The sequence below is a fragment of the Sebastes fasciatus genome, unplaced genomic scaffold, assembly GCF_043250625.1.
Source record: "Sebastes fasciatus isolate fSebFas1 unplaced genomic scaffold, fSebFas1.pri Scaffold_26, whole genome shotgun sequence".
Taxonomy (NCBI): Eukaryota; Metazoa; Chordata; class Actinopteri; order Perciformes; family Sebastidae; genus Sebastes; species Sebastes fasciatus.
Window position 1 is genome coordinate 166,674 of NW_027428183.1, and position 22,500 is coordinate 189,173.

Genomic DNA, 22,500 nt, shown 5'->3' on the forward strand with positions numbered 1-22,500 from the left:
TAACCTGTCTCTCTCTCTCTCTCTCTCTCTCTCTCTCCTAACCTGTCTCTCTCTCTCTCTCTCTCTCTCTCTCTAACCTGTCTCTCTCTCTGTCTCTCTCTCTCTCTAACCTGTCTCTCTCTCTCTCTCTCTCTAACCTGTCTCTCTCTCTCTCTCTCTCTCTCTCTGTCTCTCCTCTCTCTCTCTCTCTCACCTGTCTCTCTCCTCTCTCTCTCTCTCTCTAACCTGTCTCTCTCTCTCTCTCTCTCTCTCTCTAACCTGTCTCTCTCTCTCTCTCTCTCTAACCTGTCTCTCTCTCTCTCTCTCTCTCTCGTCTCTCTCTCTCTCTCAATTCAATTTGCTTTATTGATCATGACTGTCAGGTGAACAATATTGCCAAAGCTTCAATTCAATAATAATAATAATAATAATAACAGAATAAAAACAAAAACATATATATACACATAAATACAATTCATTAAGCAAATTACAATATATAGATATTTAAAAAGAACATGGAAATGGTAGAAAACAATACAGAAATAAGTCAGTAAAACAAACAGATAAAAACAATTAATAACAATATATTGCAATATCAAATGTATATATAAAACCCCCAAATAAAAACCAACAAACCCTGAAGTAGAGTAAATAACAGGCAGAGTGAGTTCCATCTGTCTCTCAGGCTGTGACATCACTGACGTCTCCTGCAGCTTCTATGCTGATGACTCCATTCTCTCAGAGTAGATGTTCTATTTTATTTTGGTCAGAGAGGGAATCAACATCTGGGAGTTTACATTTACTTTTTGTAAAGAATTTTTCCCTAATTTGGTCGTATGTGCTACATTGAAGCAGGAAATGTCTCTCTGTCTCCACCTGTCTCTGTGGACAGAGCTGTCTCTCTGTCTCCACCTGTCTCTGTGGACAGAGCTGTCTCTCTGTCTCCACCTGTCTCTGGACAGAGCTGTCTCTCTGTCTCCACCTGTCTCTGGACAGAGCTGTCTCTCTGTCTCCACCTGTCTCTGGACAGAGCTGTCTCTCTGTCTCCACTTGTCTCTGGACAGAGCTGTCTCTCTGTCTCCACCTGTCTCTGTGGACAGAGCTGTCTCTCTGTCTCCACCTGTCTCTGGACAGAGCTGTCTCTCTGTCTCCACCTGTCTCTGGACAGAGCTGTCTCTCTGTCTCCACCTGTCTCTGGACAGAGCTGTCTCTCTGTCTCCACCTGTCTCTGGACAGAGCTGTCTCTCTGTCTCCACCTGTCTCTGTGGACAGAGCTGTCTCTCTGTCTCCACCTGTCTCTGTGGACAGAGCTGTCTCTCTGTCTCCACCTGTCTCTGGACAGAGCTGTCTCTCTGTCTCCACCTGTCTCTGGACAGAGCTGTCTCTCTGTCTCCACCTGTCTCTGGACAGAGCTGTCTCTCTGTCTCCACTTGTCTCTGGACAGAGCTGTCTCTCTGTCTCCACCTGTCTCTGTGGACAGAGCTGTCTCTCTGTCTCCACTTGTCTCTGTGGACAGAGCTGTCTCTCTGTCTCCACTTGTCTCTGGACAGAGCTGTCTCTCTGTCTCTCTCTGACCTGTCTCTGTCTCTCTCTCTCTAACCTGTCTGTCTCTCTCTAACCTGTCTCTCTCTCTAACCTGTCTGTCTCTCTCTAACCTGTCTCTCTCTCTCTCTGACCTGTCTCTGTCTCTCTCTCTCTCTCTCTAACCTGTCTGTCTCTCTCTAACCTGTCTATCTGTCTCTCTGACCTGTCTCTTTTTCTCTCTGACCTGTCTCTCTCTCTGTCTAACCTGTCTCTCTCTAACCTGTCTGTCTCTCTCTAACCTGTCTCTCTCTCTCTCTGACCTGTCTCTCTCTCTCTCTCTCTCTCTCTCTCTCTCTCTCTCTCTCTCTCTCTAACCTGTCTGTCTCTCTCTAACCTGTCTCTCTGTCTCTCTAACCTGTCTGTCTCTCTGCAGGTGTCAGACTTCATCGAGTCCCTCCCCGGCTGTGAGGAACAGGCCAAACAGTTCAGAGACGAGGTGAGTCGACCAATCAACTGCTGTAGATTTAATGACATCACATTGAACCTGCTGTGATCTGATTGGTTCCTGCTTCTGTCTGTCTAGCAAATCGATGGGCGGGCCTTCCTTCTGCTCACCCAACGGGACATCGTCAGGGTCATGTCAATCAAACTTGGCCCCGCCCTCAAAATCTACAACTCCATCCTGATGTTCAAACACGCCGAGGACAGGAACCGTTCACACGCCGAGGACAGGAACCGTTCACACGCCGAGGACAGGAACTGTTCACACGCCGGGGACAGGAACCGTTCACATACCGAGGACAGGAACCGTTCACATACCGAGGACAGGAACCGTTCACACGCCGAGGACAGGAACCGTTCACACGCCGAGGACAGGAACCGTTCACACGCCGAGGACAGTAACAGTTCACACGCCGAGGACAGCAACAGTTCACACGCCGAGGACAGGAACCGATCACACGCCGAGGACAGGAACCAGTCACACGCCGATGACAGGAACTGTTCACACGCCGAGGACAGGAACAGTTCACACGCCGAGGACAGGAACCGATCACACGCCGAGGACAGGAACCGATCACACGCCGAGGACAGGAACCGTTCACACGCCGAGGACAGTAACAGTTCACACGCCGAGGACAGGAACCGATCACACGCCGAGGACAGTAACAGTTCACACGCCGAGGACAGGAACCGATCACACGCCGAGGACAGTAACAGTTCACACGCCGAGGACAGGAACCGATCACACGCCGAGGACAGGAACCAATCACATGAGGACAGGAACCAATCACACGCCGAAAACAGGAACCATTCACACGCCGAGGACAGGAACCGATCACACGCCGAGGACAGGAACTGTTCACACGCAGAGGACAGGAACTGTTCACACGCAGAGGACAGGAACCGATCACACGCCGAGGACAGGAACCAATCACATGAGGACAGGAACCAATCACACGCCGAAAACAGGAACCAATCACACGCCGAGGACAGTAACCGTTCACACGCCGAGGACAGGAGCCGATCACACGCCGAGGACAGGAACCGATCACACGCCGAGGACAAGAGTCCATCACACGCCGAGGACAGGAACAGTTCAAACGCCGAGGACAGGAACCGATCACACGCCGAGGACAGGAACAGTTCACACGCCGAGGACAGGAGTCCATCACACGCCGAGGACAGGAACAGTTCACACGCCGAGGACAAGAGTCCATCACACGCCGAGGACAGGAACAGTTCAAACGCCGAGGACAGGAACCGATCACACGCCGAGGACAGGAACAGTTCACACGCCGAGGACAGGAGTCCATCACACGCCGAGGACAGGAACCGATCACACGCCGAGGACAGGAGTCAATCACACGCCGAGGACAGGAACCGTTCACACGCCGAGGACAAGAGTCCATCACACGCCGAGGACAGGAACAGTTCAAACGCCGAGGACAGGAACCGATCACACGCCGAGGACAGGAACAGTTCACACGCCGAGGACAGGAGTCCATCACACGCCGAGGACAGGAACAGTTCAAACGCCGAGGACAGGAACCGATCACACGCCGAGGACAGGAACAGTTCAAACGCCGAGGACCGGAACCGTTCACACGCCGAGGACAAGAGTCCATCACACGCCGAGGACAGGAACAGTTCACACGCCGAGGACAGGAGTCCATCACATGCCGAGGACAGGAGTCCATCACACGCCGAGGACAGGAGTCCATCACACGACGAGGACAGGAACCGATCACACGCCGAGGACACCTCTGTTCTGTGGGAGGGGCTACATTTTCCATCCAATCATCAATGAGATTTAAATTTCTGATGTCACAGGTGTTGGTGTCGGTCATGTGACGTCATGTCTCAGGTGTTGGTGTCGGTCATGTGACGTCATGTCTCAGGTGTTGGTGTCGGTCATGTGACGCCATGTTTCAGGTCTCATAATTACCTGGAGACAGGTGTGATAACGAGGTGCCGTGATCACATGACATCATGATGAGACATTAAATCATAATTGAAGACATTTTCTTATAATCAGGTTCGTCGTCATAGTAACGTTGTGAATGTAGGAACGCCACACGGGTCTGGAACAGGAAACAGTTGATGACATCATACCGTGGCTCCGCCCCCACTGTGACGTCATTCCCACGTCTAGTACTCTCAGGGTTTGACCTTTCAGGCTGTTCCATGAAGGTTTGTCACTTCCTGACACGTGGACCAATAGTAGTGACATCATCCAGAAGTCCCGCCTCCTCTGCTGTGATTGGCCGGTTTGTGAACGGAGTCACAAGAAATTATCAGAGTTTATATTTATAATTTTATTCTCTATAGTATTTTGAAGAGTATCTATTGTTATCTACTGTCTCTATATAGATTTCTATTTTAACCTTTATAAGTATATATATATATATTATATATTGGTATTCCTCAATCAGTCCTGCTGAACCTGACTCCTCCTCCTCGGTGATGTCACTGTGACGTCACAGAGGGTGGGGGGGCGCTCAGTTCACACCAACAATCTGCTGATGTTTCTACTCCGTGTTTCTGTCCTTGTTTGATGAGATCAATAAAGTTTCTGATCTGAGAGCTGACTGTTGATTGGTCCGCTGGCTCTAAGGGTACGGGCCGGTACCATCGGACCAGAGGTAACCACAGGTAAGGGTACGGGCCGGTACCATCGGACCAGAGGTAATCACAGGTAAGGGTACGGGCCGGTACCATCGGACCAGAGGTAATCACAGGTAAGGGTACGGGCCGGTACCATCGGGCCAGAGGTAATCACAGGTAAGGGTACGGGCCGGTACCATCGGGCCAGAGGTAACCACAGGTAAGGGTACGGGCCGGTACCATCGGGCCAGAGGTAACCACAGGTAAGGGTACGGGCCGGTACCATCGGGCCAGAGGTAACCACAGGTAAGGGTACGGGCCGGTACCATCGGACCAGAGGTAACCACAGGTAAGGGTACGGGCCGGTACCATCGGGCCAGAGGTAACCACAGGTAAGGGTACGGGCCGGTACCATCGGGCCAGAGGTAACCACAGGTAAGGGTACGGGCCGGTACCATCGGGCCAGAGGTAATCACAGGTAAGGGTACGGGCCGGTACCATCGGGCCAGAGGTAACCACAGGTAAGGGTACGGGCCGGTACCATCGGGCCAGAGGTAACCACAGGTAAGGGACTTGGGAGGGGGTCATGAGTGGAGTTAATGAGGAAGCTCAGTCTGGTTTGAGGGATCGTCCACATATCAGTCCTTCTATCAGAACTTCTGACCCTCCCAGGTGTCCAGTTGGTCTGATACTGGTCCTCCTTCATCTTGACCACTTCTGACACCACCAGATGTTTTCTCTCGGTCTTTGGACCGTATCTTTGGAGTTGTGCTGTCGTACCTGACTGCGTCGTCTCCACAATCTGCTGGTTCTGGTTCTGGTCTGGTTCTGGTCTGAAGGTTGGACAGATCTTATGCGGCACAGACGGAGTCTCAGCAGGGACAAACTTCCTTCAGTGAACCAAAATTATTCAGATGCTGCAGAGCTGCTCTGCCTCCGTCTCCTAGCAACAGCAGCATCCCAGAATCAGAATCACCCAGAGACACCGAGAGGAGGATTCACCGCAGAGCCAGGACCAGAGGACAGATCACCAGCAGACAGACAGGTTTAGAGAGAGGGAGACAGGTCAGGGAGACAGGCTTTTACAGAGAGACAGATTCAGTGGGAGAGACAGACAGGTTTATTATGAGAGACAGACAGGTTTTAAAAGTAGACCCAGACTGAGTGAATAAATGTTACATAACGTTATGTAGGGTTACGTAGGGTAATGTAGGGTAACGTAGGGCTACGTAGGGTTACGTAGGGTAATGTAGGGTAACGTAGGGCTACGTAGCGTTACGTAGGGTAATGTAGGGTTACGTAGGGTAATGTAGGGTAACGTAGGGCTACGTAGCGTTACGTAGGGTAATGTAGGGTTACGTAGGGTAATGTAGGGTAACGTAGGGCTACGTAGGGTTACGTAGGGTTACGTAGCATTACGTAGGGTAATGTAGGGTTACGTAGGGTAATGTAGGGCTACGTAGGGTTACTTAGGGCTACGTAGGGTAATGTAGGGCTACGTAGGGTTACTTAGGGCTACGTAGGGTAATGTAGCGTTACGTAGGGTAATGTAGGGTAACGTAGGGCTACGTAGGGTTACGTAGCGTTACGTAGGGTAATGTAGGGTTACGTAGCGTTACGTAGGGTAATGTAGGGTTACGTAGGGCTACGTAGGGTTACGTAGCGTTACGTAGGGTAATGTAGGGTTACTTAGGGCTACGTAGGGTTACGTAGGGTAATGTAGCGTTACGTAGGGTAATGTAGCGTTACGTAGGGTAATGTAGCGTTACGTAGCGTTACGTAGGGTTACGTAGGGTAATGTAGGGTAACGTAGGGCTACGTAGGGTTACGTAGCGTTACGTAGGGTAATGTAGGGCTACGTAGGGTTACGTAGCGTTACGTAGGGTAATGTAGGGTTACGTAGGGCTACGTAGGGTTACGTAGCGTTACGTAGGGTAATGTAGGGTTACGTAGGGCTACGTAGGGTTACTTAGGGCTACGTAGGGTTACTTAGGGCTACGTAGGGTTACATAGGGTAATGTAGCGTTACGTAGGGTTACGTAGGGTAATGTAGGGTAACGTAGGGCTACGTAGGGTTACGTAGCGTTACGTAGGGTAATGTAGGGTTACGTAGGGTAATGTAGGGCTACGTAGGGTTACGTAGGGCTACGTAGGGTTACTTAGGGCTACGTAGGGTTACGTAGCGTTACGTAGCGTTACGTAGGGTAATGTAGGGTAACGTAGGGCTACGTAGGGTTACTTAGGGCTACGTAGGGTTACGTAGGGTTACGTAGCGTTACGTAGCGTTACGTAGGGTTGTAATCAGTCGACTGATTACTGTAATAATAATAATAAAAACAATAACAATAACAATAATAACAATAATAACAATAAACAATAACAATAATAATAATAATAACAATAATAACAATAATAATAATAATAGTAAACTCTTATTAACAGGAAACATATTCTTCCTGTCTCAGCTCTTTGAATCACCTCTTCTTCTTCTGCAGTGCTTTAATGGCTCCAACCAGCTGATTATAGACATTATATATTGTATATGTTATACTGTATATAGTATATATTATATATAGTATATGTTATATATAGTATATGTTATATATAGTATGTGTTATATATAGTATATGTTATATATAGTATAAGTTATATATAGTATGTGTTATATATATAGTATGTGTTATATATAGCATATGTTATATATAGTATGTGTTATATATAGTATATGTTATGTATAGCATGTGTTATATATAGTATGTGTTATATATAGTATAAGTTATATATAGTATGTGTTATATATAGCATATGTTATATATAGTATGTGTTATATATAGTATATGTTATGTATAGTATATGTTATGTATAGTATATGTTATATATAGTATATGTTATGTCTAGTATATGTTATATATAGTATATGTTATGTATAGTATATGTTATATATAGTATATGTTATATATAGTATATGTTATGTATAGTATATGTTATGTATAGTATATGTTGTATATAGTATATGTTATGTATAGTATATATTATATATAGTATATGTTATATATAGTATGTGTTATATATAGTATGTGTTATATATAGTATGTGTTTTATATAGTATGTGTTATATATAGTATGTGTTATGTATAGTATGTGTTATGTATAGTATGTGTTATGTATAGTATATGTTATATATAGTATGTGTTATATATAGTATGTGTTTTATATAGTATGTGTTATGTATAGTATATGTTATATATAGTATGTGTTATGTATAGTATATGTTATATATAGTATGTGTTTTATATAGTATGTGTTATGTATAGTATATGTTATATATAGTATGTGTTTTATATAGTATGTGTTATGTATAGTATATGTTATATATAGTATGTGTTATATATAGTATGTGTTTTATATAGTATTTGTTATATATAGTATGTGTTATGTATAGTATATGTTATATATATAGTATATGCTATGTATAGTATATTTTATATATAGTATATGTTATGTCTAGTATATGTTATGTATAGTATATTTTATATATAGTATATGTTATGTATAGTATATGTTATGTATAGTATATTTTATATATAGTATATGTTATGTATAGTATATTTTATATATAGTATATGTTATGTCTAGTATATGTTATGTATAGTATATGTTATGTATAGTATATGTTATGTATGTTATGTATAGTATATGTTATGTATAGTATATTTTATATATAGTATATGTTATATATAGTATGTGTTATATATAGTATGTGTTATATATAGCATATGTTATATATAGTATGTGTTATATATAGTATATGTTATGTATAGCATGTGTTATATATAGTATGTGTTATATATAGTATAAGTTATATATAGTATGTGTTATATATAGCATATGTTATATATAGTATGTGTTATATATAGTATATGTTATGTATAGTATATGTTATGTATAGTATATGTTATATATAGTATATGTTATGTCTAGTATATGTTATATATAGTATATGTTATGTATAGTATATGTTATATATAGTATATGTTATATATAGTATATGTTATGTATAGTATATGTTATGTATAGTATATGTTATATATAGTATATGTTATGTATAGTATATATTATATATAGTATATGTTATATATAGTATGTGTTATATATAGTATGTGTTATATATAGTATATGTTATATATAGTATGTGTTTTATATAGTATGTGTTATGTATAGTATATGTTATATATAGTATGTGTTATGTATAGTATATGTTATATATAGTATGTGTTATGTATAGTATATGTTATATATAGTATGTGTTTTATATAGTATGTGTTATGTATAGTATATGCTATATATAGTATGTGTTATATATAGTATGTGTTTTATATAGTATTTGTTATATATAGTATGTGTTATGTATAGTATATGTTATATATATAGTATATGCTATGTATAGTATATTTTATATATAGTATATGTTATGTCTAGTATATGTTATGTATAGTATATTTTATATATAGTATATGTTATGTATAGTATATGTTATGTATAGTATATTTTATATATAGTATATGTTATGTATAGTATATGTTATGTATAGTATATGTTATGTATGTTATGTATAGTATATGTTATGTATAGTATATGTTATGTATGTTATATATAGTATATGTTATGTATAGTATATGTTATGTATAGTATATTTTATATATAGTATATGTTATATATAGTATATGTTATGTATAGTATATTTTATATATAGTATATGTTATGTCTAGTATGTTATGTCTAGTATATGTTATTTATAGTATATGTTATGTATAGTATATGTTATGTATAGTATATTTTATATATAGTATATGTTATGTCTAGTATATGTTATGTATAGTATATTTTATATATAGTATATGTTATGTCTAGTATATGTTATGTATAGTATATTTTATATATAGTATATGTTATGTATAGTATATGTTATGTATAGTATATGTTATGTATGTTATGTATAGTATATGTTATGTATAGTATATTTTATATATAGTATATGTAATGTCTAGTATATGTTATATATAGTATATGTTATGTATAGTATATGTTATGTATAGTATATGTTATGTATGTTATGTATAGTATATGTTATGTATAGTATATTTTATATATAGTATATGTTATGTCTAGTATATGTTATGTATAGTATATTTTATATATAGTATATGTTATGTCTAGTATATGTTATGTATAGTATATTTTATATATAGTATATGTTATGTCTAGTATATGTTATGTATAGTATATTTTATATATAGTATATGTTATGTATAGTATATGTTATGTATAGTATATTTTATATATAGTATATGTTATGTCTAGTATATGTTATGTATAGTATATTTTATATATAGTATATGTTATGTCTAGTATATGTTATGTATAGTATATTTTATATATAGTATATGTTATGTATAGTATATGTTATGTATAGTATATTTTATATATAGTATATGTTATGTCTAGTATATGTTATGTATAGTATATTTTATATATAGTATATGTTATGTCTAGTATATGTTATGTATAGTATATTTTATATATAGTATATGTTATGTATAGTATATGTTATGTATAGTATATGTTATGTATGTTATGTATAGTATATGTTATGTATAGTATATGTTATATATAGTATATGTTATGTATAGTATATGTTATGTATAGTATATGTTATGTATGTTATGTATAGTATATGTTATGTATAGTATATGTTATATATAGTATATGTTATGTATAGTATATGTTATGTATAGTATATGTTATGTATGTTATGTATAGTATATGTTATGTATAGTATATTTTATATATAGTATATGTAATGTCTAGTATATGTTATGTATAGTATATGTTATGTATAGTATATGTTATGTCTAGTATATGTTATGTCTAGTATATGTTATGTATAGTATATGTTATGTATAGTATATTTTATATATAGTATATGTAATGTCTAGTATATGTTATGTATAGTATATGTTATGTATAGTATATGTTATGTATAGTATATGTTATGTCTAGTATATGTTATGTATAGTATATGTTATGTATAGTATATGTTATGTATAGTATATGTTATGTATAGTATATGTTATGTATAGTATATGTTATGTATAGTATATGTTATGTCTAGTATATGTTATGTATAGTATATGTTATGTATAGTATATGTTATGTATAGTATATATTAAACTGTATATAGTATATAATATTCACGGCAGTGGATGGAAACCGTCACCAGACTGCATCAGATCGGATCAGTTTCTGTTCATTTGGTTAAAATTTGAGTTAACTGTAGTTGAAACTTGACTGTTGAGACAGACAGGTAAACAGACAGACAGGTGGAGAGACAGACAGGTAAACAAACAGACAGGTAAACAGACAGACAGGTGGAGAGACAGACAGGTAAACAAACAGACAGGTAAACAGACAGACAGGTGGAGAGACAGAGAGGTAAACAAACAGACAGGTAAACAGACAGACAGGTAATCAGACAGACAGGTGGAGAGACAGACAGGTAAACAGACAGACAGGTGGAGAGACAGACAGGTAAACAGACAAACAGGTGGAGAGACAGACAGGTAAACAGACAGACAGGTGGAGAGACAGACAGGTAAACAGACAGACAGGTAAACAGACAGACAGGTGGAGAGACAGACAGGTAATCAGACAGACAGATGGAGAGACAGACAGGTAAACAGACAGACAGGTGGAGAGACAGACAGGTAAACAGACAGACAGGTAAACAGACAAACAGGTGGAGAGACAGACAGGTGGAGAGATAGACAGGTAAACAAACAGATAGGTAAACAGACAGACAGGTGGAGAGACAGACAGGTAATCAGACAGACAGATGGAGAGACAGACAGGTAAACAGACAGACAGGTAAACAGACAGACAGGTAGTGTTGTGTTTTCAGCAGAGTCAGTGGGAGGAACCTGTCTCTCTCTCTGGAGGAGGAAATTCATTTACACTCAACACCACTGCAGAACAACCAGAGGAGGGAGAGAGAGAGAGAGAGGAGGGAGAGGAGGAAGAGGAGAGAGAGAGAGAGACAGAGAGAGAGAGGAAGAGGAGGGATTGGAGGCGATGAGAGGAGGACAGATTTAAAGAGGAAACAGCGGCGCATCAGGAGGAAGATGATGAAGATGAAGATGAGGAGAAAAGAGGCGAAACATGAAGCGACCGGAGCTCCGGCGGTGAGATCTCATTCTATTTGATTCTATTCTGTGTTGTGTGTTCTTCTATTGATCATCTATTGATCAGAGCTGAACAGGACCAGTCAATATGTTGATTTACTCTGAACTGTGTTACAGTACCAACCAATACTGATCAATACTGACAGATACGGATCCATACTGATGGATACTAATCAATACTGACAGATACCGATCGACACTGACAGATACTGATCAATACTGACAGATACCGATCCATACTGATGGATACTGATCAATACTGACAGATACTGATAAAAACTGATAGATACTGATCAATACTGACAGATACCGATCCATACTGACAGATACTGATCAATACTGACAGATACTGATTGATACTGATTGATACTAATCAATACTGACAGATACTGACTAATATTGATCGATACTGACAGATACGATCAATACTGATGGATACTAATCAATACTGACAGATACCGATCGATACCGATCGATACTGATGGATACTGATCAATACTGACTAAATACTGACAGATACTGCCTACTATTGTTGTTGTTGTTGTTGTTGTTGTTGTAGTAGTTCTGAGTCTCTTTGTGGTCGTTTTTTGTCTCTTTTTAGTAGTTCTGAGTCTCTTTGTGGTCGTTTTTTGTCTCTTTGTGGTCGTTTTTTGTCTCTTTTTAGTAGTTCTGAGTCTCTTTGTGGTCGTTTTTTGTCTCTTTGTAGTAGTTCTGAGTCTCTTTGTGGTCGTTTTTTGTCTCTTTATAGTAGTTCTGAGTCTCTTTGTGGTCGTTTTTTGTCTCTTTTTAGTCGTTCTGAGCTTCTTTGTGATCGTTTTTTGTCTCTTTGTAGTAGTTCTGAGTCTCTTTGTGGTCGTTTTTTGTCTCTTTGTAGTCGTTCTGAGCTTATTTGTGGTCGTTTTTTGTCTCTTTGTATTCGTTCTGAGCTTCTTTGTGGTCGTTTTTTGTCTCTTTGTGGTCGTTCTGAGCTTCTTTGTGGTCGTTTTTTGTCTCTTTGTGGTCGTTCTGAGCTTCTTTGTGGTCGTTTTTTGTCTCTTTGTAGTCGTTCTAAGCCTCTTTGTGGTCGGTTTTTGTCTCTTTGTAGTAGTTCTGAGCCTCTTTGTGGTCGTTTTTTGTCTCTTTGTAGTCGTTCTAAGCCTCTTTGTGGTCGGTTTTTGTCTCTTTGTAGTAGTTCTGAGCCTCTTTGTGGTCGTTTTTTGTCTCTTTGTAGTAGTTCTGAGTCTCTTTGTGGTCGTTTTTTGTCTCTTTGTGGTAGTTCTGAGTCTCTTTGTGGTCGTTTTTTGTCTCTTTGTAGTAGTTCTGAGTCTCTTTGTGGTCGCTTTTTGTCTCTTTGTGGTAGTTCTGAGTCTCTTTGTGGTCGTTTTTTGTCTCTTTTTAGTAGTTCTGAGTCTCTTTGTGGTCGTTTTTTGTCTCTTTGTGGTCGTTTTTTGTCTCTTTTTAGTAGTTCTGAGTCTCTTTGTGGTCGTTTTTTGTCTCTTTGTAGTAGTTCTGAGTCTCTTTGTGGTCGTTTTTTGTCTCTTTTTAGTAGTTCTGAGTCTCTTTGTGGTCGTTTTTTGTCTCTTTGTGGTCGTTTTTTGTCTCTTTTTAGTAGTTCTGAGTCTCTTTGTGGTCGTTTTTTGTCTCTTTGTAGTAGTTCTGAGTCTCTTTGTGGTCGTTTTTTGTCTCTTTATAGTAGTTCTGAGTCTCTTTGTGGTCGTTTTTTGTCTCTTTGTAGTAGTTCTGAGTCTCTTTGTGGTCGTTTTTTGTCTCTTTTTAGTAGTTCTGAGTCTCTTTGTGGTCGTTTTTTGTCTCTTTGTAGTAGTTCTGAGTCTCTTTGTGGTCGTTTTTTGTCTCTTTATAGTAGTTCTGAGTCTCTTTGTGGTCGTTTTTTGTCTCTTTTTAGTCGTTCTGAGCTTCTTTGTGATCGTTTTTTGTCTCTTTTGTAGTAGTTCTGAGTCTCTTTGTGGTCGTTTTTTGTCTCTTTGTAGTCGTTCTGAGCTTATTTGTGGTCGTTTTTTGTCTCTTTGTGGTCGTTCTGAGCTTCTTTGTGGTCGTTTTTTGTCTCTTTGTGGTCGTTCTGAGCTTCTTTGTGGTCGTTTTTTGTCTCTTTGTAGTCGTTCTAAGCCTCTTTGTGGTCGGTTTTTGTCTCTTTGTAGTAGTTCTGAGCCTCTTTGTGGTCGTTTTTTGTCTCTTTTTAGTAGTTCTGAGTCTCTTTGTGGTCGTTTTTTGTCTCTTTGTGGTCGTTTTTTGTCTCTTTTTAGTAGTTCTGAGTCTCTTTGTGGTCGTTTTTTGTCTCTTTTTAGTAGTTCTGAGTCTCTTTGTGGTCGTTTTTTGTCTCTTTGTGGTCGTTTTTTGTCTCTTTTTAGTAGTTCTGAGTCTCTTTGTGGTCGTTTTTTGTCTCTTTGTAGTAGTTCTGAGTCTCTTTGTGGTCGTTTTTTGTCTCTTTATAGTAGTTCTGAGTCTCTTTGTGGTCGTTTTTTGTCTCTTTTTAGTCGTTCTGAGCTTCTTTGTGATCGTTTTTTGTCTCTTTGTAGTAGTTCTGAGTCTCTTTGTGGTCGTTTTTTGTCTCTTTGTAGTCGTTCTGAGCTTATTTGTGGTCGTTTTTTGTCTCTTTGTATTCGTTCTGAGCTTCTTTGTGGTCGTTTTTTGTCTCTTTGTGGTCGTTCTGAGCTTCTTTGTGGTCGTTTTTTGTCTCTTTGTGGTCGTTCTGAGCTTCTTTGTGGTCGTTTTTTGTCTCTTTGTAGTCGTTCTAAGCCTCTTTGTGGTCGGTTTTTGTCTCTTTGTAGTAGTTCTGAGCCTCTTTGTGGTCGTTTTTTGTCTCTTTGTAGTCGTTCTAAGCCTCTTTGTGGTCGGTTTTTGTCTCTTTGTAGTAGTTCTGAGCCTCTTTGTGGTCGTTTTTTGTCTCTTTGTAGTAGTTCTGAGTCTCTTTGTGGTCGTTTTTTGTCTCTTTGTGGTAGTTCTGAGTCTCTTTGTGGTCGTTTTTTGTCTCTTTGTAGTAGTTCTGAGTCTCTTTGTGGTCGCTTTTTGTCTCTTTGTGGTAGTTCTGAGTCTCTTTGTGGTCGTTTTTTGTCTCTTTTTAGTAGTTCTGAGTCTCTTTGTGGTCGTTTTTTGTCTCTTTGTGGTCGTTTTTTGTCTCTTTTTAGTAGTTCTGAGTCTCTTTGTGGTCGTTTTTTGTCTCTTTGTAGTAGTTCTGAGTCTCTTTGTGGTCGTTTTTTGTCTCTTTTTAGTAGTTCTGAGTCTCTTTGTGGTCGTTTTTTGTCTCTTTGTGGTCGTTTTTTGTCTCTTTTTAGTAGTTCTGAGTCTCTTTGTGGTCGTTTTTTGTCTCTTTGTAGTAGTTCTGAGTCTCTTTGTGGTCGTTTTTTGTCTCTTTATAGTAGTTCTGAGTCTCTTTGTGGTCGTTTTTTGTCTCTTTGTAGTAGTTCTGAGTCTCTTTGTGGTCGTTTTTTGTCTCTTTTTAGTAGTTCTGAGTCTCTTTGTGGTCGTTTTTTGTCTCTTTGTAGTAGTTCTGAGTCTCTTTGTGGTCGTTTTTTGTCTCTTTATAGTAGTTCTGAGTCTCTTTGTGGTCGTTTTTTGTCTCTTTTTAGTCGTTCTGAGCTTCTTTGTGATCGTTTTTTGTCTCTTTTGTAGTAGTTCTGAGTCTCTTTGTGGTCGTTTTTTGTCTCTTTGTAGTCGTTCTGAGCTTATTTGTGGTCGTTTTTTGTCTCTTTGTGGTCGTTCTGAGCTTCTTTGTGGTCGTTTTTTGTCTCTTTGTGGTCGTTCTGAGCTTCTTTGTGGTCGTTTTTTGTCTCTTTGTAGTCGTTCTAAGCCTCTTTGTGGTCGGTTTTTGTCTCTTTGTAGTAGTTCTGAGCCTCTTTGTGGTCGTTTTTTGTCTCTTTGTAGTCGTTCTAAGCCTCTTTGTGGTCGGTTTTTGTCTCTTTGTAGTAGTTCTGAGCCTCTTTGTGGTCGTTTTTTGTCTCTTTGTAGTAGTTCTGAGTCTCTTTGTGCTCGTTTTTTGTCTCTTTGTGGTAGTTCTGAGTCTCTTTGTGGTCGTTTTTTGTCTCTTTGTAGTAGTTCTGAGTCTCTTTGTGGTCGTTTTTTGTCTCTTTGTGGTAGTTCTGAGTCTCTTTGTGGTCGGTTTTTGTCTCTTTGTGGTAGTTCTGAGTCTCTTTGTGGTCGTTTTTTGTCTTTTTGTAGTCGTTCTGAGCTTCTTTGTGATCGTTTTTTGTCTCTTTGTAGTAGTTCTGAGTCTCTTTGTGGTCGTTTTTTGTCTCTTTGTGGTCGTTTTTTGTCTCTTTGTGGTAGTTCTGAGTCTCTTTGTGGTCGGTTTTTGTCTCTTTGTGGTAGTTCTGAGTCTCTTTGTGGTCGTTTTTTGTCTTTTTGTAGTCGTTCTGAGCTTCTTTGTGATCGGTTTTTGTCTCTTTGTAGTCGTTTTTTGTCTCTATGTAGTAGTTCTGAGCCTCTTTGTGGTCGTTTTTTGTCTCTTTGTAGTAGTTCTGAGTCTCTTTGTGGTCGTTTTTTGTCTCTTTGTGGTAGTTCTGAGTCTCTTTGTGGTCGTTTTTTGTCTCTTTGTAGTAGTTCTGAGTCTCTTTGTGGTCGTTTTTTGTCTCTTTGTAGTAGTTCTGAGTCTCTTTGTGGTTGTTTTTTGTCTCTTTGTGGTCGTTCTGAGCTTCTTTGTGGTCTTTTTTTGTCTCTTTGTAGTAGTTCTGAGACTCTTTGTGATCGTTTTTTGTCTCTTTGTAGTAGTTCTGAGTCTCTTTGTGGTCGTTTTTTGTCTCTTTGTAGTCGTTCTGAGCTTCTTTGTGATCGTTTTTTGTCTCTTTGTAGTAGTTCTGAGTCTCTTTGTGGTCGTTTTTTGTCTCTTTGTAGTCGTTCTGAGCTTCTTTGTGGTCGTTTTTTGTCTCTTTGTAGTAGTTCTGAGCTTCTTTGTGATCGTTTTTTGTCTCTTTATAGTAGTTCTGAGTCTCTTTGTGGTCGTTTTTTGTCTCTTTGTAGTCGTTCTGAGCTTCTTTGTGGTCGTTTTTTGTCTCTTTGTGGTCGTTCTGAGCTTCTTTGTGGTCGTTTTTTGTCTCTTTGTGGTCGTTCTGAGCTTCTTTGTGGTCGTTTTTTGTCTCTTTGTGGTCGTTCTGAGCTTCTTTGTGGTCGTTTTTTGTCTCTTTGTAGTCGTTCTAAGCCTCTTTGTGATCGGTTTTTGTCTCTTTGTAGTAGTTCTGAGCCTCTTTGTGGTCGTTTTTTGTCTCTTTGTGGTCGTTTTTTGTCTCTTTGTAGTAGTTCTGAGCCTCTTCGTGGTCGTTTTTTTGTCTCTTTGTAGTCGTTTTTTGTCTCTTTGTAGTCATTCTGAGCTTCTTTGTGGTCGTTTTTTGTCTCTTTGTAGTCATTCTGAGCTTCTTTGTGGTCGTTTTTTGTCTCTTTGTGGTCGTTTTTTGTCTCTTTGTAGTAGTTCTGAGTCTCTTTGTGGTCGTTTTTTGTCTCTTTGTGGTCGTTTTTTGTCTCTTTGTAGTCGTTTTTTGTCTCTTTGTGGTGAGGCTCTTATGTTTTACACAAGAAAAGAAAATAGGTAATCACACAATAAGCAACCTGTCTCTCTCTCTCTCTACCTGTCTCTCTCTCTACCTGTCTCTCTCTCTCTACTTGTCTCTCTCTACCTGTCTCTCTCTCTACCTGTCTCTCTCTCTACCTGTCTCTTTCTCTTACAGGAAGTTGGTGATTGAGTCCAGGTGAGGTGGGCGGGGCTTAGCCCGCTGAGCCACCGTCTGATTGGTGGGTGGTGATGATCGCGACTGGCGGCCTCCTGCGGATCAACGCACGGCGACAGGATTCACTGAGGTCCAAAACACACAAAGCAAACACACACAAGAGGAAGAACAAGAAGAAGAGGTAACGCACACACACACACACACACACACACACACACACACACACACACACACACACACACACACACACTGCCTGTACATGCTGATGTCACTTCCTCCCCCCTCAGGAGGAACGAGGTGGTGGTGGTGAAGGGGAAGTTGAAGCTGTTCTCAGTCTCGGGTGTCGTGGCGGCGCTTGGCATCCTGGTCCTGCTGGTGGGCGTGGTCATGGCGGCTCTGGGCTACTGGCCTCGAGAAGGACTGTTCTTCAGGGCTCAGCCACAAGAGGGCGCCGCGATGGCCTCGGTGTCCTCCGGCAGCTCCACACCTGCACCTGCAGACGCACAGGTGAGACCCGGAACAGTTTTCAGTATAACCGACCACAGCGACCAAAAACACTGAACCTTTCTCTGACTGCTTCCAGCGAGGAGACGAAGGAGACGACCGAGCGGGAGGAGACGGAGGAGACAGAGGAGACGGAGGAGACAGAGGACCTGATGGAGGAGGAGGAGGACATGATGGAGGAGGAGATGATGGAGGAGGAGATGATGGAGGAGATGACGAAGGTTTGAACCGGACAGAAACCATAAATGGGACGACCAGGCAGTCCCCGCGAGGCTTTCTGGAGGAGTTTCTGGACAGGTAAACAAACTCTTCTGTTTCTACGATCTTCTTCAGGTAGTTCATGTGTTCCTTCAGGTTCTGGTGTTCCTTCAGGTAGTTCTGGTGTTCCTTCAGGTTCTGGTGTTCCTTCAGGTAGTTCTGGTGTTCCTTCAGGTAGTTCTGGTGTTCCTTCAGGTTCTGGTGTTCCTTCAGGTTCTGGTGTTCCTTCAGGTTCTGGTGTTCCTTCAGGTTCTGGTGTTCCTTCAGGTAGTTCTGGTGTTCCTTCAGGTTCTGGCGTTCCTTCAGGTTCTGGTAGTAACTGAAGTTGTTCTAAGTTTCCAGTAGGAAACTGTAGTGGTCAATAGGTAGTCCTTTACGTCCCTCCGGGATGGGACCCAGAGAGATCCGTTGGCGGATCCTCGCTGGGACCGAACCGGGTCCTCAGCTGAAAGGAGATCCCAGCGGTGACGCAGTGAACGCGGGGCCGACTCGTAACGTCCCGATGGCGCCATGCGATGGTTTATCTATCCACCGGGAGGAGCAGTGATTGGTTAAACTGGTCTCAGACTACAGGAGGGATTCAACCATCCTAACAACCGGCCTCGGTCGGTACTGATGTGCGGCCCAGATGATCTGGTAATGTGAAGGGGTTTACAGATCTGGTCTTATTCCTCCCGGACTGTCCGCGGACTCATCGGGCCCCCCCCACGATAACTTCAAACATGTTTGATATTTAGGAGCTAAATGTCTCATTGGATGACACGTCTCTTCAACACCGCGTGGAAGTCGGTGACAGTGCCTAAGGAGTGGCAGACCGGGATGGTGGTTCCCCTTTTCAAAAAGGGGGACCAGAGAGTGTGTGCCAACTACAGGGGTATCACACTACTCAGCCTCCCTGGTAAAGTCTACTCCAAGGTGCTGGAAAGGAGGGTTCGGCCGATAGTCGAACCTCGGATCGAAGAGGAACAATGCGGAGTCGGTCCTGGCCGTGGAACAACAGACCAGCTCTTTACTCTCGCAAGGATCCTGGAGGGGGCCTGGGAGTATGCCCATCCAGTCTACATGTGTTTTGTGGACTTGGAGAAGGCATATGACCGGGTCCCCCGGGAGATACTGTGGGGGGTGCTGCGGGAGTAAGGGGTGAGGGGGGCACCTCTCAGGGCCATCCAATCCCTGTACGCCCAAAGCGAGAGCTGTGTTCGGGTCCTCGGCAGTAAGTCGGACTCGTTTCCGGTGGGGGTTGGCCTCCGCCAGGGCTGCGCTTTGTCACCAATCCTGTTGGTGATATTCATGGACAGGATATCAAGGCGTAGTCGGGGGGATGTGGGTTTTCAGATCGGTGTGCTGAGGATCTCATCGCTGCTTTTTGCAGATGATGTGGTCCTGTTGGCATCATCGGGCTGCGACCTCCAGCACTCACTGGATCGGTTCGCAGCCGAGTGTGAAGCGGCCGGGATGAAGATCAGCACCTCTAAATCGGAGGCCGTGGTTCTCAGCAGGAAACCGGTGGATTGCCTACTCCGGGTAGGGAATGAGTCCTTACCCCAAGTGAAGGAGTTCAAGTACCTCGGGGTCTTGTTCGCGAGTGAGGGGACTATGGAGCGTGAGATTGGCCGGAGAATCGGAGCAGCGGGGGGGCGGTATTGCATTTGCTTTACCGCACCGTTGTGATGAAAAGAGAGCTGAGCCGGAAGGCAAAGCCTTTGCGTTGAAAGGAGCCAGTTGAGGTGGTTCGAGCATCTGGTTAGGATGCCCCCCCACCCCCCACCCCCACGACCAGCTGGGAGGAGGCCACGGGGAAGACCCAGGACTAGGTGGAGAGATTATATCTCCACACTGGCCTGGGAACGCCTCGGGATCCCCCAGTCAGAGCTGGTTAATGTGGCCCGGTAGGGAAGTTTGGGGTCCCCTGCTGGAGCTGTTGCCCCCCCGACTCGGATAAGAGGTCTCTGCAGGTATCTGTACTCTGATTGGTTGTGTTAAATGTCTCTGCAGGTATCTGTACTCTGATTGGTTGTGTTAAATGTCTCTGCAGGTATCTGTACTCTGATAGGCTGAAGGTCTTCGGTCCTCTCATCATGGGCATCGGGATCTTCCTCTTCATCTGTGCGAACGCCGTCCTGCACGAGAACCGCGACAAGAAGACCAAAGTGATCAACTTGCGGGACATCTACTCGACGGTCATCGACCTCCACAGCCTCCGTAAACCCAACGCCGCCTCCGCTGCCGCCCGCCGCCCCTCCGCCAACCCCCTCAACGGCCTCGTCAACTACGTCCAATCAAAGAGCCTGGAGGTCAAACCCAGGGCGTACCCTGCCTCCCTGCTGACCAGGAGGGAGGCGGAGGGAGGAGGAGGGCCGTTGTCCAGGCAACCGTTGCCCGGCAGCAGCGGAGGAGGAGGAGGAGGAGGAGGAGGAGGAGGAGGAGGAGGAGGAGGAGGAGACGCAGTGTTCAGTATGTACCAGGAGCAGCCAGACGCTACTCCTCCCCCCGCCTCCTCCTCCTCCCACAGACTTTCCCTCCCACCCAGCTTCAGCCCCCCCCACCTCTCCACCTGCTGGACCTCCCTGCAGAAGGAGGCGCTCAGCTCCTTCACCTTACCGCTGCGCCGCCCGCGGCCCGCCGCGCCCCGCAGGAGGCACTCGGCTCGGGCGGGGACGGGCCGGGGCTGGGGGGGGGAGGAGGAGCGGAGGAGGGAGGGGGGAGGCCACAGACAGCGGGAGGAGGAGGAGGAGGAGGTGTATGCATGTCCACCTCCTCCTCTGTGCTCCTCCACTCTGCCGCCGTCCAGAAGCTTCCTGGATTCAACGGCAGCTTCCTGCAGCTCCTCCTGCCTCCAGAGGGAGGCGCTGCTCCTCCTCTCCTCCTCCTCCCTCACCCCCTCACACCTGTCGCTGTCCTCCCTGTCTCACCTCCTCTCCTCCTCCTCCTCGTCCACACCGCTCCCCCCCTGCAGGAGGCGCAGCCTGCCGACCGGCGGCGGCGGCGTGGCCGGTTACAGTAAACTGACAGACGGAGAGGGCGAATCGTTTGAGTCGATGGAGATGACCTCATCGCTGGGTGGAGGTCAGAGGTCAGGGGAGGTGACATCACACAGGAAGTACTCCAACAGGGAGAAGCTGAGGATGATCTCACGGGTGGATTGTGGTCGGAGGCAGAAGGAGGAGGGATGAGGAGACGGGCCGGCCAATCGGGAGCCGACTCATCGATGACATCAGCATCACATCAGGAAGTGTTCTGGAGGATTAATGTCGTAGCAATAAGGAGTCTTCCAGATGAATGAATGACATCACAACGTCACATGACCTGTCTCCACCAACCAGCTCGTTGACAGTCTGCCTGTTTTTATACTCGGTGTCCTACTGCTGTTGCATTATGGGATATCTGGACTCACTGTTCTAAAATCAGTCTTCACAGAAAACGTTCAGGGCTGACGGATGATTTAACGTCTTACCTTCAGTTTGTTCTTCTGTACCTTTAACCTTTTAACGCCCACTCACAGCTGGAGATCTATAGATATATATCTATATATGGATATATATATATATAACTCTGTTTTAAACAGGAGTTCTCTTTCAACAATAAACCAGGGCTGTCCATTAAAACATTTAATCCCACATTATTTGATCTGTTCTAAATGAACCTTAAAGGAGATCAGTCCAGTATTTAATCCTCTTATCAACATGGGAGTGGACTAATATGCTGCTTTATGCAAATGTATGTATATATTTATTATAGTAAATCAACTAACAGATATTGATCCATAAACCCTCACAGGTACTGCATTTAGCATAAAACAATATGCTCCAATCATAACATGGCAAACTGCAGCCCAACAGGCAACAACAGCTGTCAGTGTGTCAGTGTGCTGACTTGACTATGACTTGCCCCAAACTGCATGTGATGATCATAAAGTGGGCATGTCTGTAAAGGGGAGACTCGTGGGTACCCATAGAACCCATTTACATTCACTGATCTGGAGGTCAGAGGTCAAGGGACCCCTTTGAAGATGGACATGACAGTTTGGAGCGTTATTTAACCTCTTCATGACCAGCTGGTCTGACCTGGTTGGTACCGATTCTTGATATAGTTTATGTATACGGAGAATAAAGAGGACTAAGTGTCATCATCAGGAACAGTGAAACCAGGGTGGGTGTTGAAGGGTTAAATGTTCATCATTAGTGACCCTGAAATATGAAACATCATTAAATCACTTCAGACTCCGTCACCATCAGCATGAC

General features: G+C 42.7%; 3 protein-coding genes across 7 annotated transcripts in view; all 3 read left to right on the top strand.

Moving 5' to 3' along the window:
* l3mbtl4 (L3MBTL histone methyl-lysine binding protein 4) overlaps positions 1 to 4,585 on the top strand; it is a 34,717-nt gene extending 30,132 nt beyond the window's left edge. For all 5 annotated transcript variants that reach the window (XM_074628263.1, XM_074628261.1, XM_074628262.1 and 2 more), the window contains 2 exons: positions 1,937 to 1,999; positions 2,087 to 4,585. In XM_074628263.1, the coding sequence (XP_074484364.1) occupies positions 1,937 to 1,999; positions 2,087 to 3,811 (1,788 nt within the window). In that variant the 3' untranslated portion in view covers positions 3,812 to 4,585. The remainder of the gene's footprint in view (positions 1 to 1,936; positions 2,000 to 2,086) is intronic.
* The window catches only part of LOC141763683 (piezo-type mechanosensitive ion channel component 2-like), a 109,135-nt gene that overhangs the window by 8,458 nt on the left and 78,177 nt on the right, over positions 1 to 22,500 (top strand). The gene's annotated exons all lie outside the window — the stretch shown is intronic.
* The window catches only part of LOC141763687 (uncharacterized), an 11,276-nt gene continuing 276 nt past the window's right edge, over positions 11,501 to 22,500 (top strand). The window contains exons 1-5 of the mRNA XM_074628270.1: positions 11,501 to 11,846; positions 17,498 to 17,678; positions 17,785 to 18,004; positions 18,081 to 18,298; positions 20,295 to 22,500. The exon at positions 20,295 to 22,500 is cut by the window's right edge and continues 276 nt beyond it. Coding sequence (XP_074484371.1) covers positions 17,572 to 17,678; positions 17,785 to 18,004; positions 18,081 to 18,298; positions 20,295 to 21,432 — 1,683 coding nt within the window. The 5' untranslated portion in view covers positions 11,501 to 11,846; positions 17,498 to 17,571 and the 3' untranslated portion in view covers positions 21,433 to 22,500. The remainder of the gene's footprint in view (positions 11,847 to 17,497; positions 17,679 to 17,784; positions 18,005 to 18,080; positions 18,299 to 20,294) is intronic.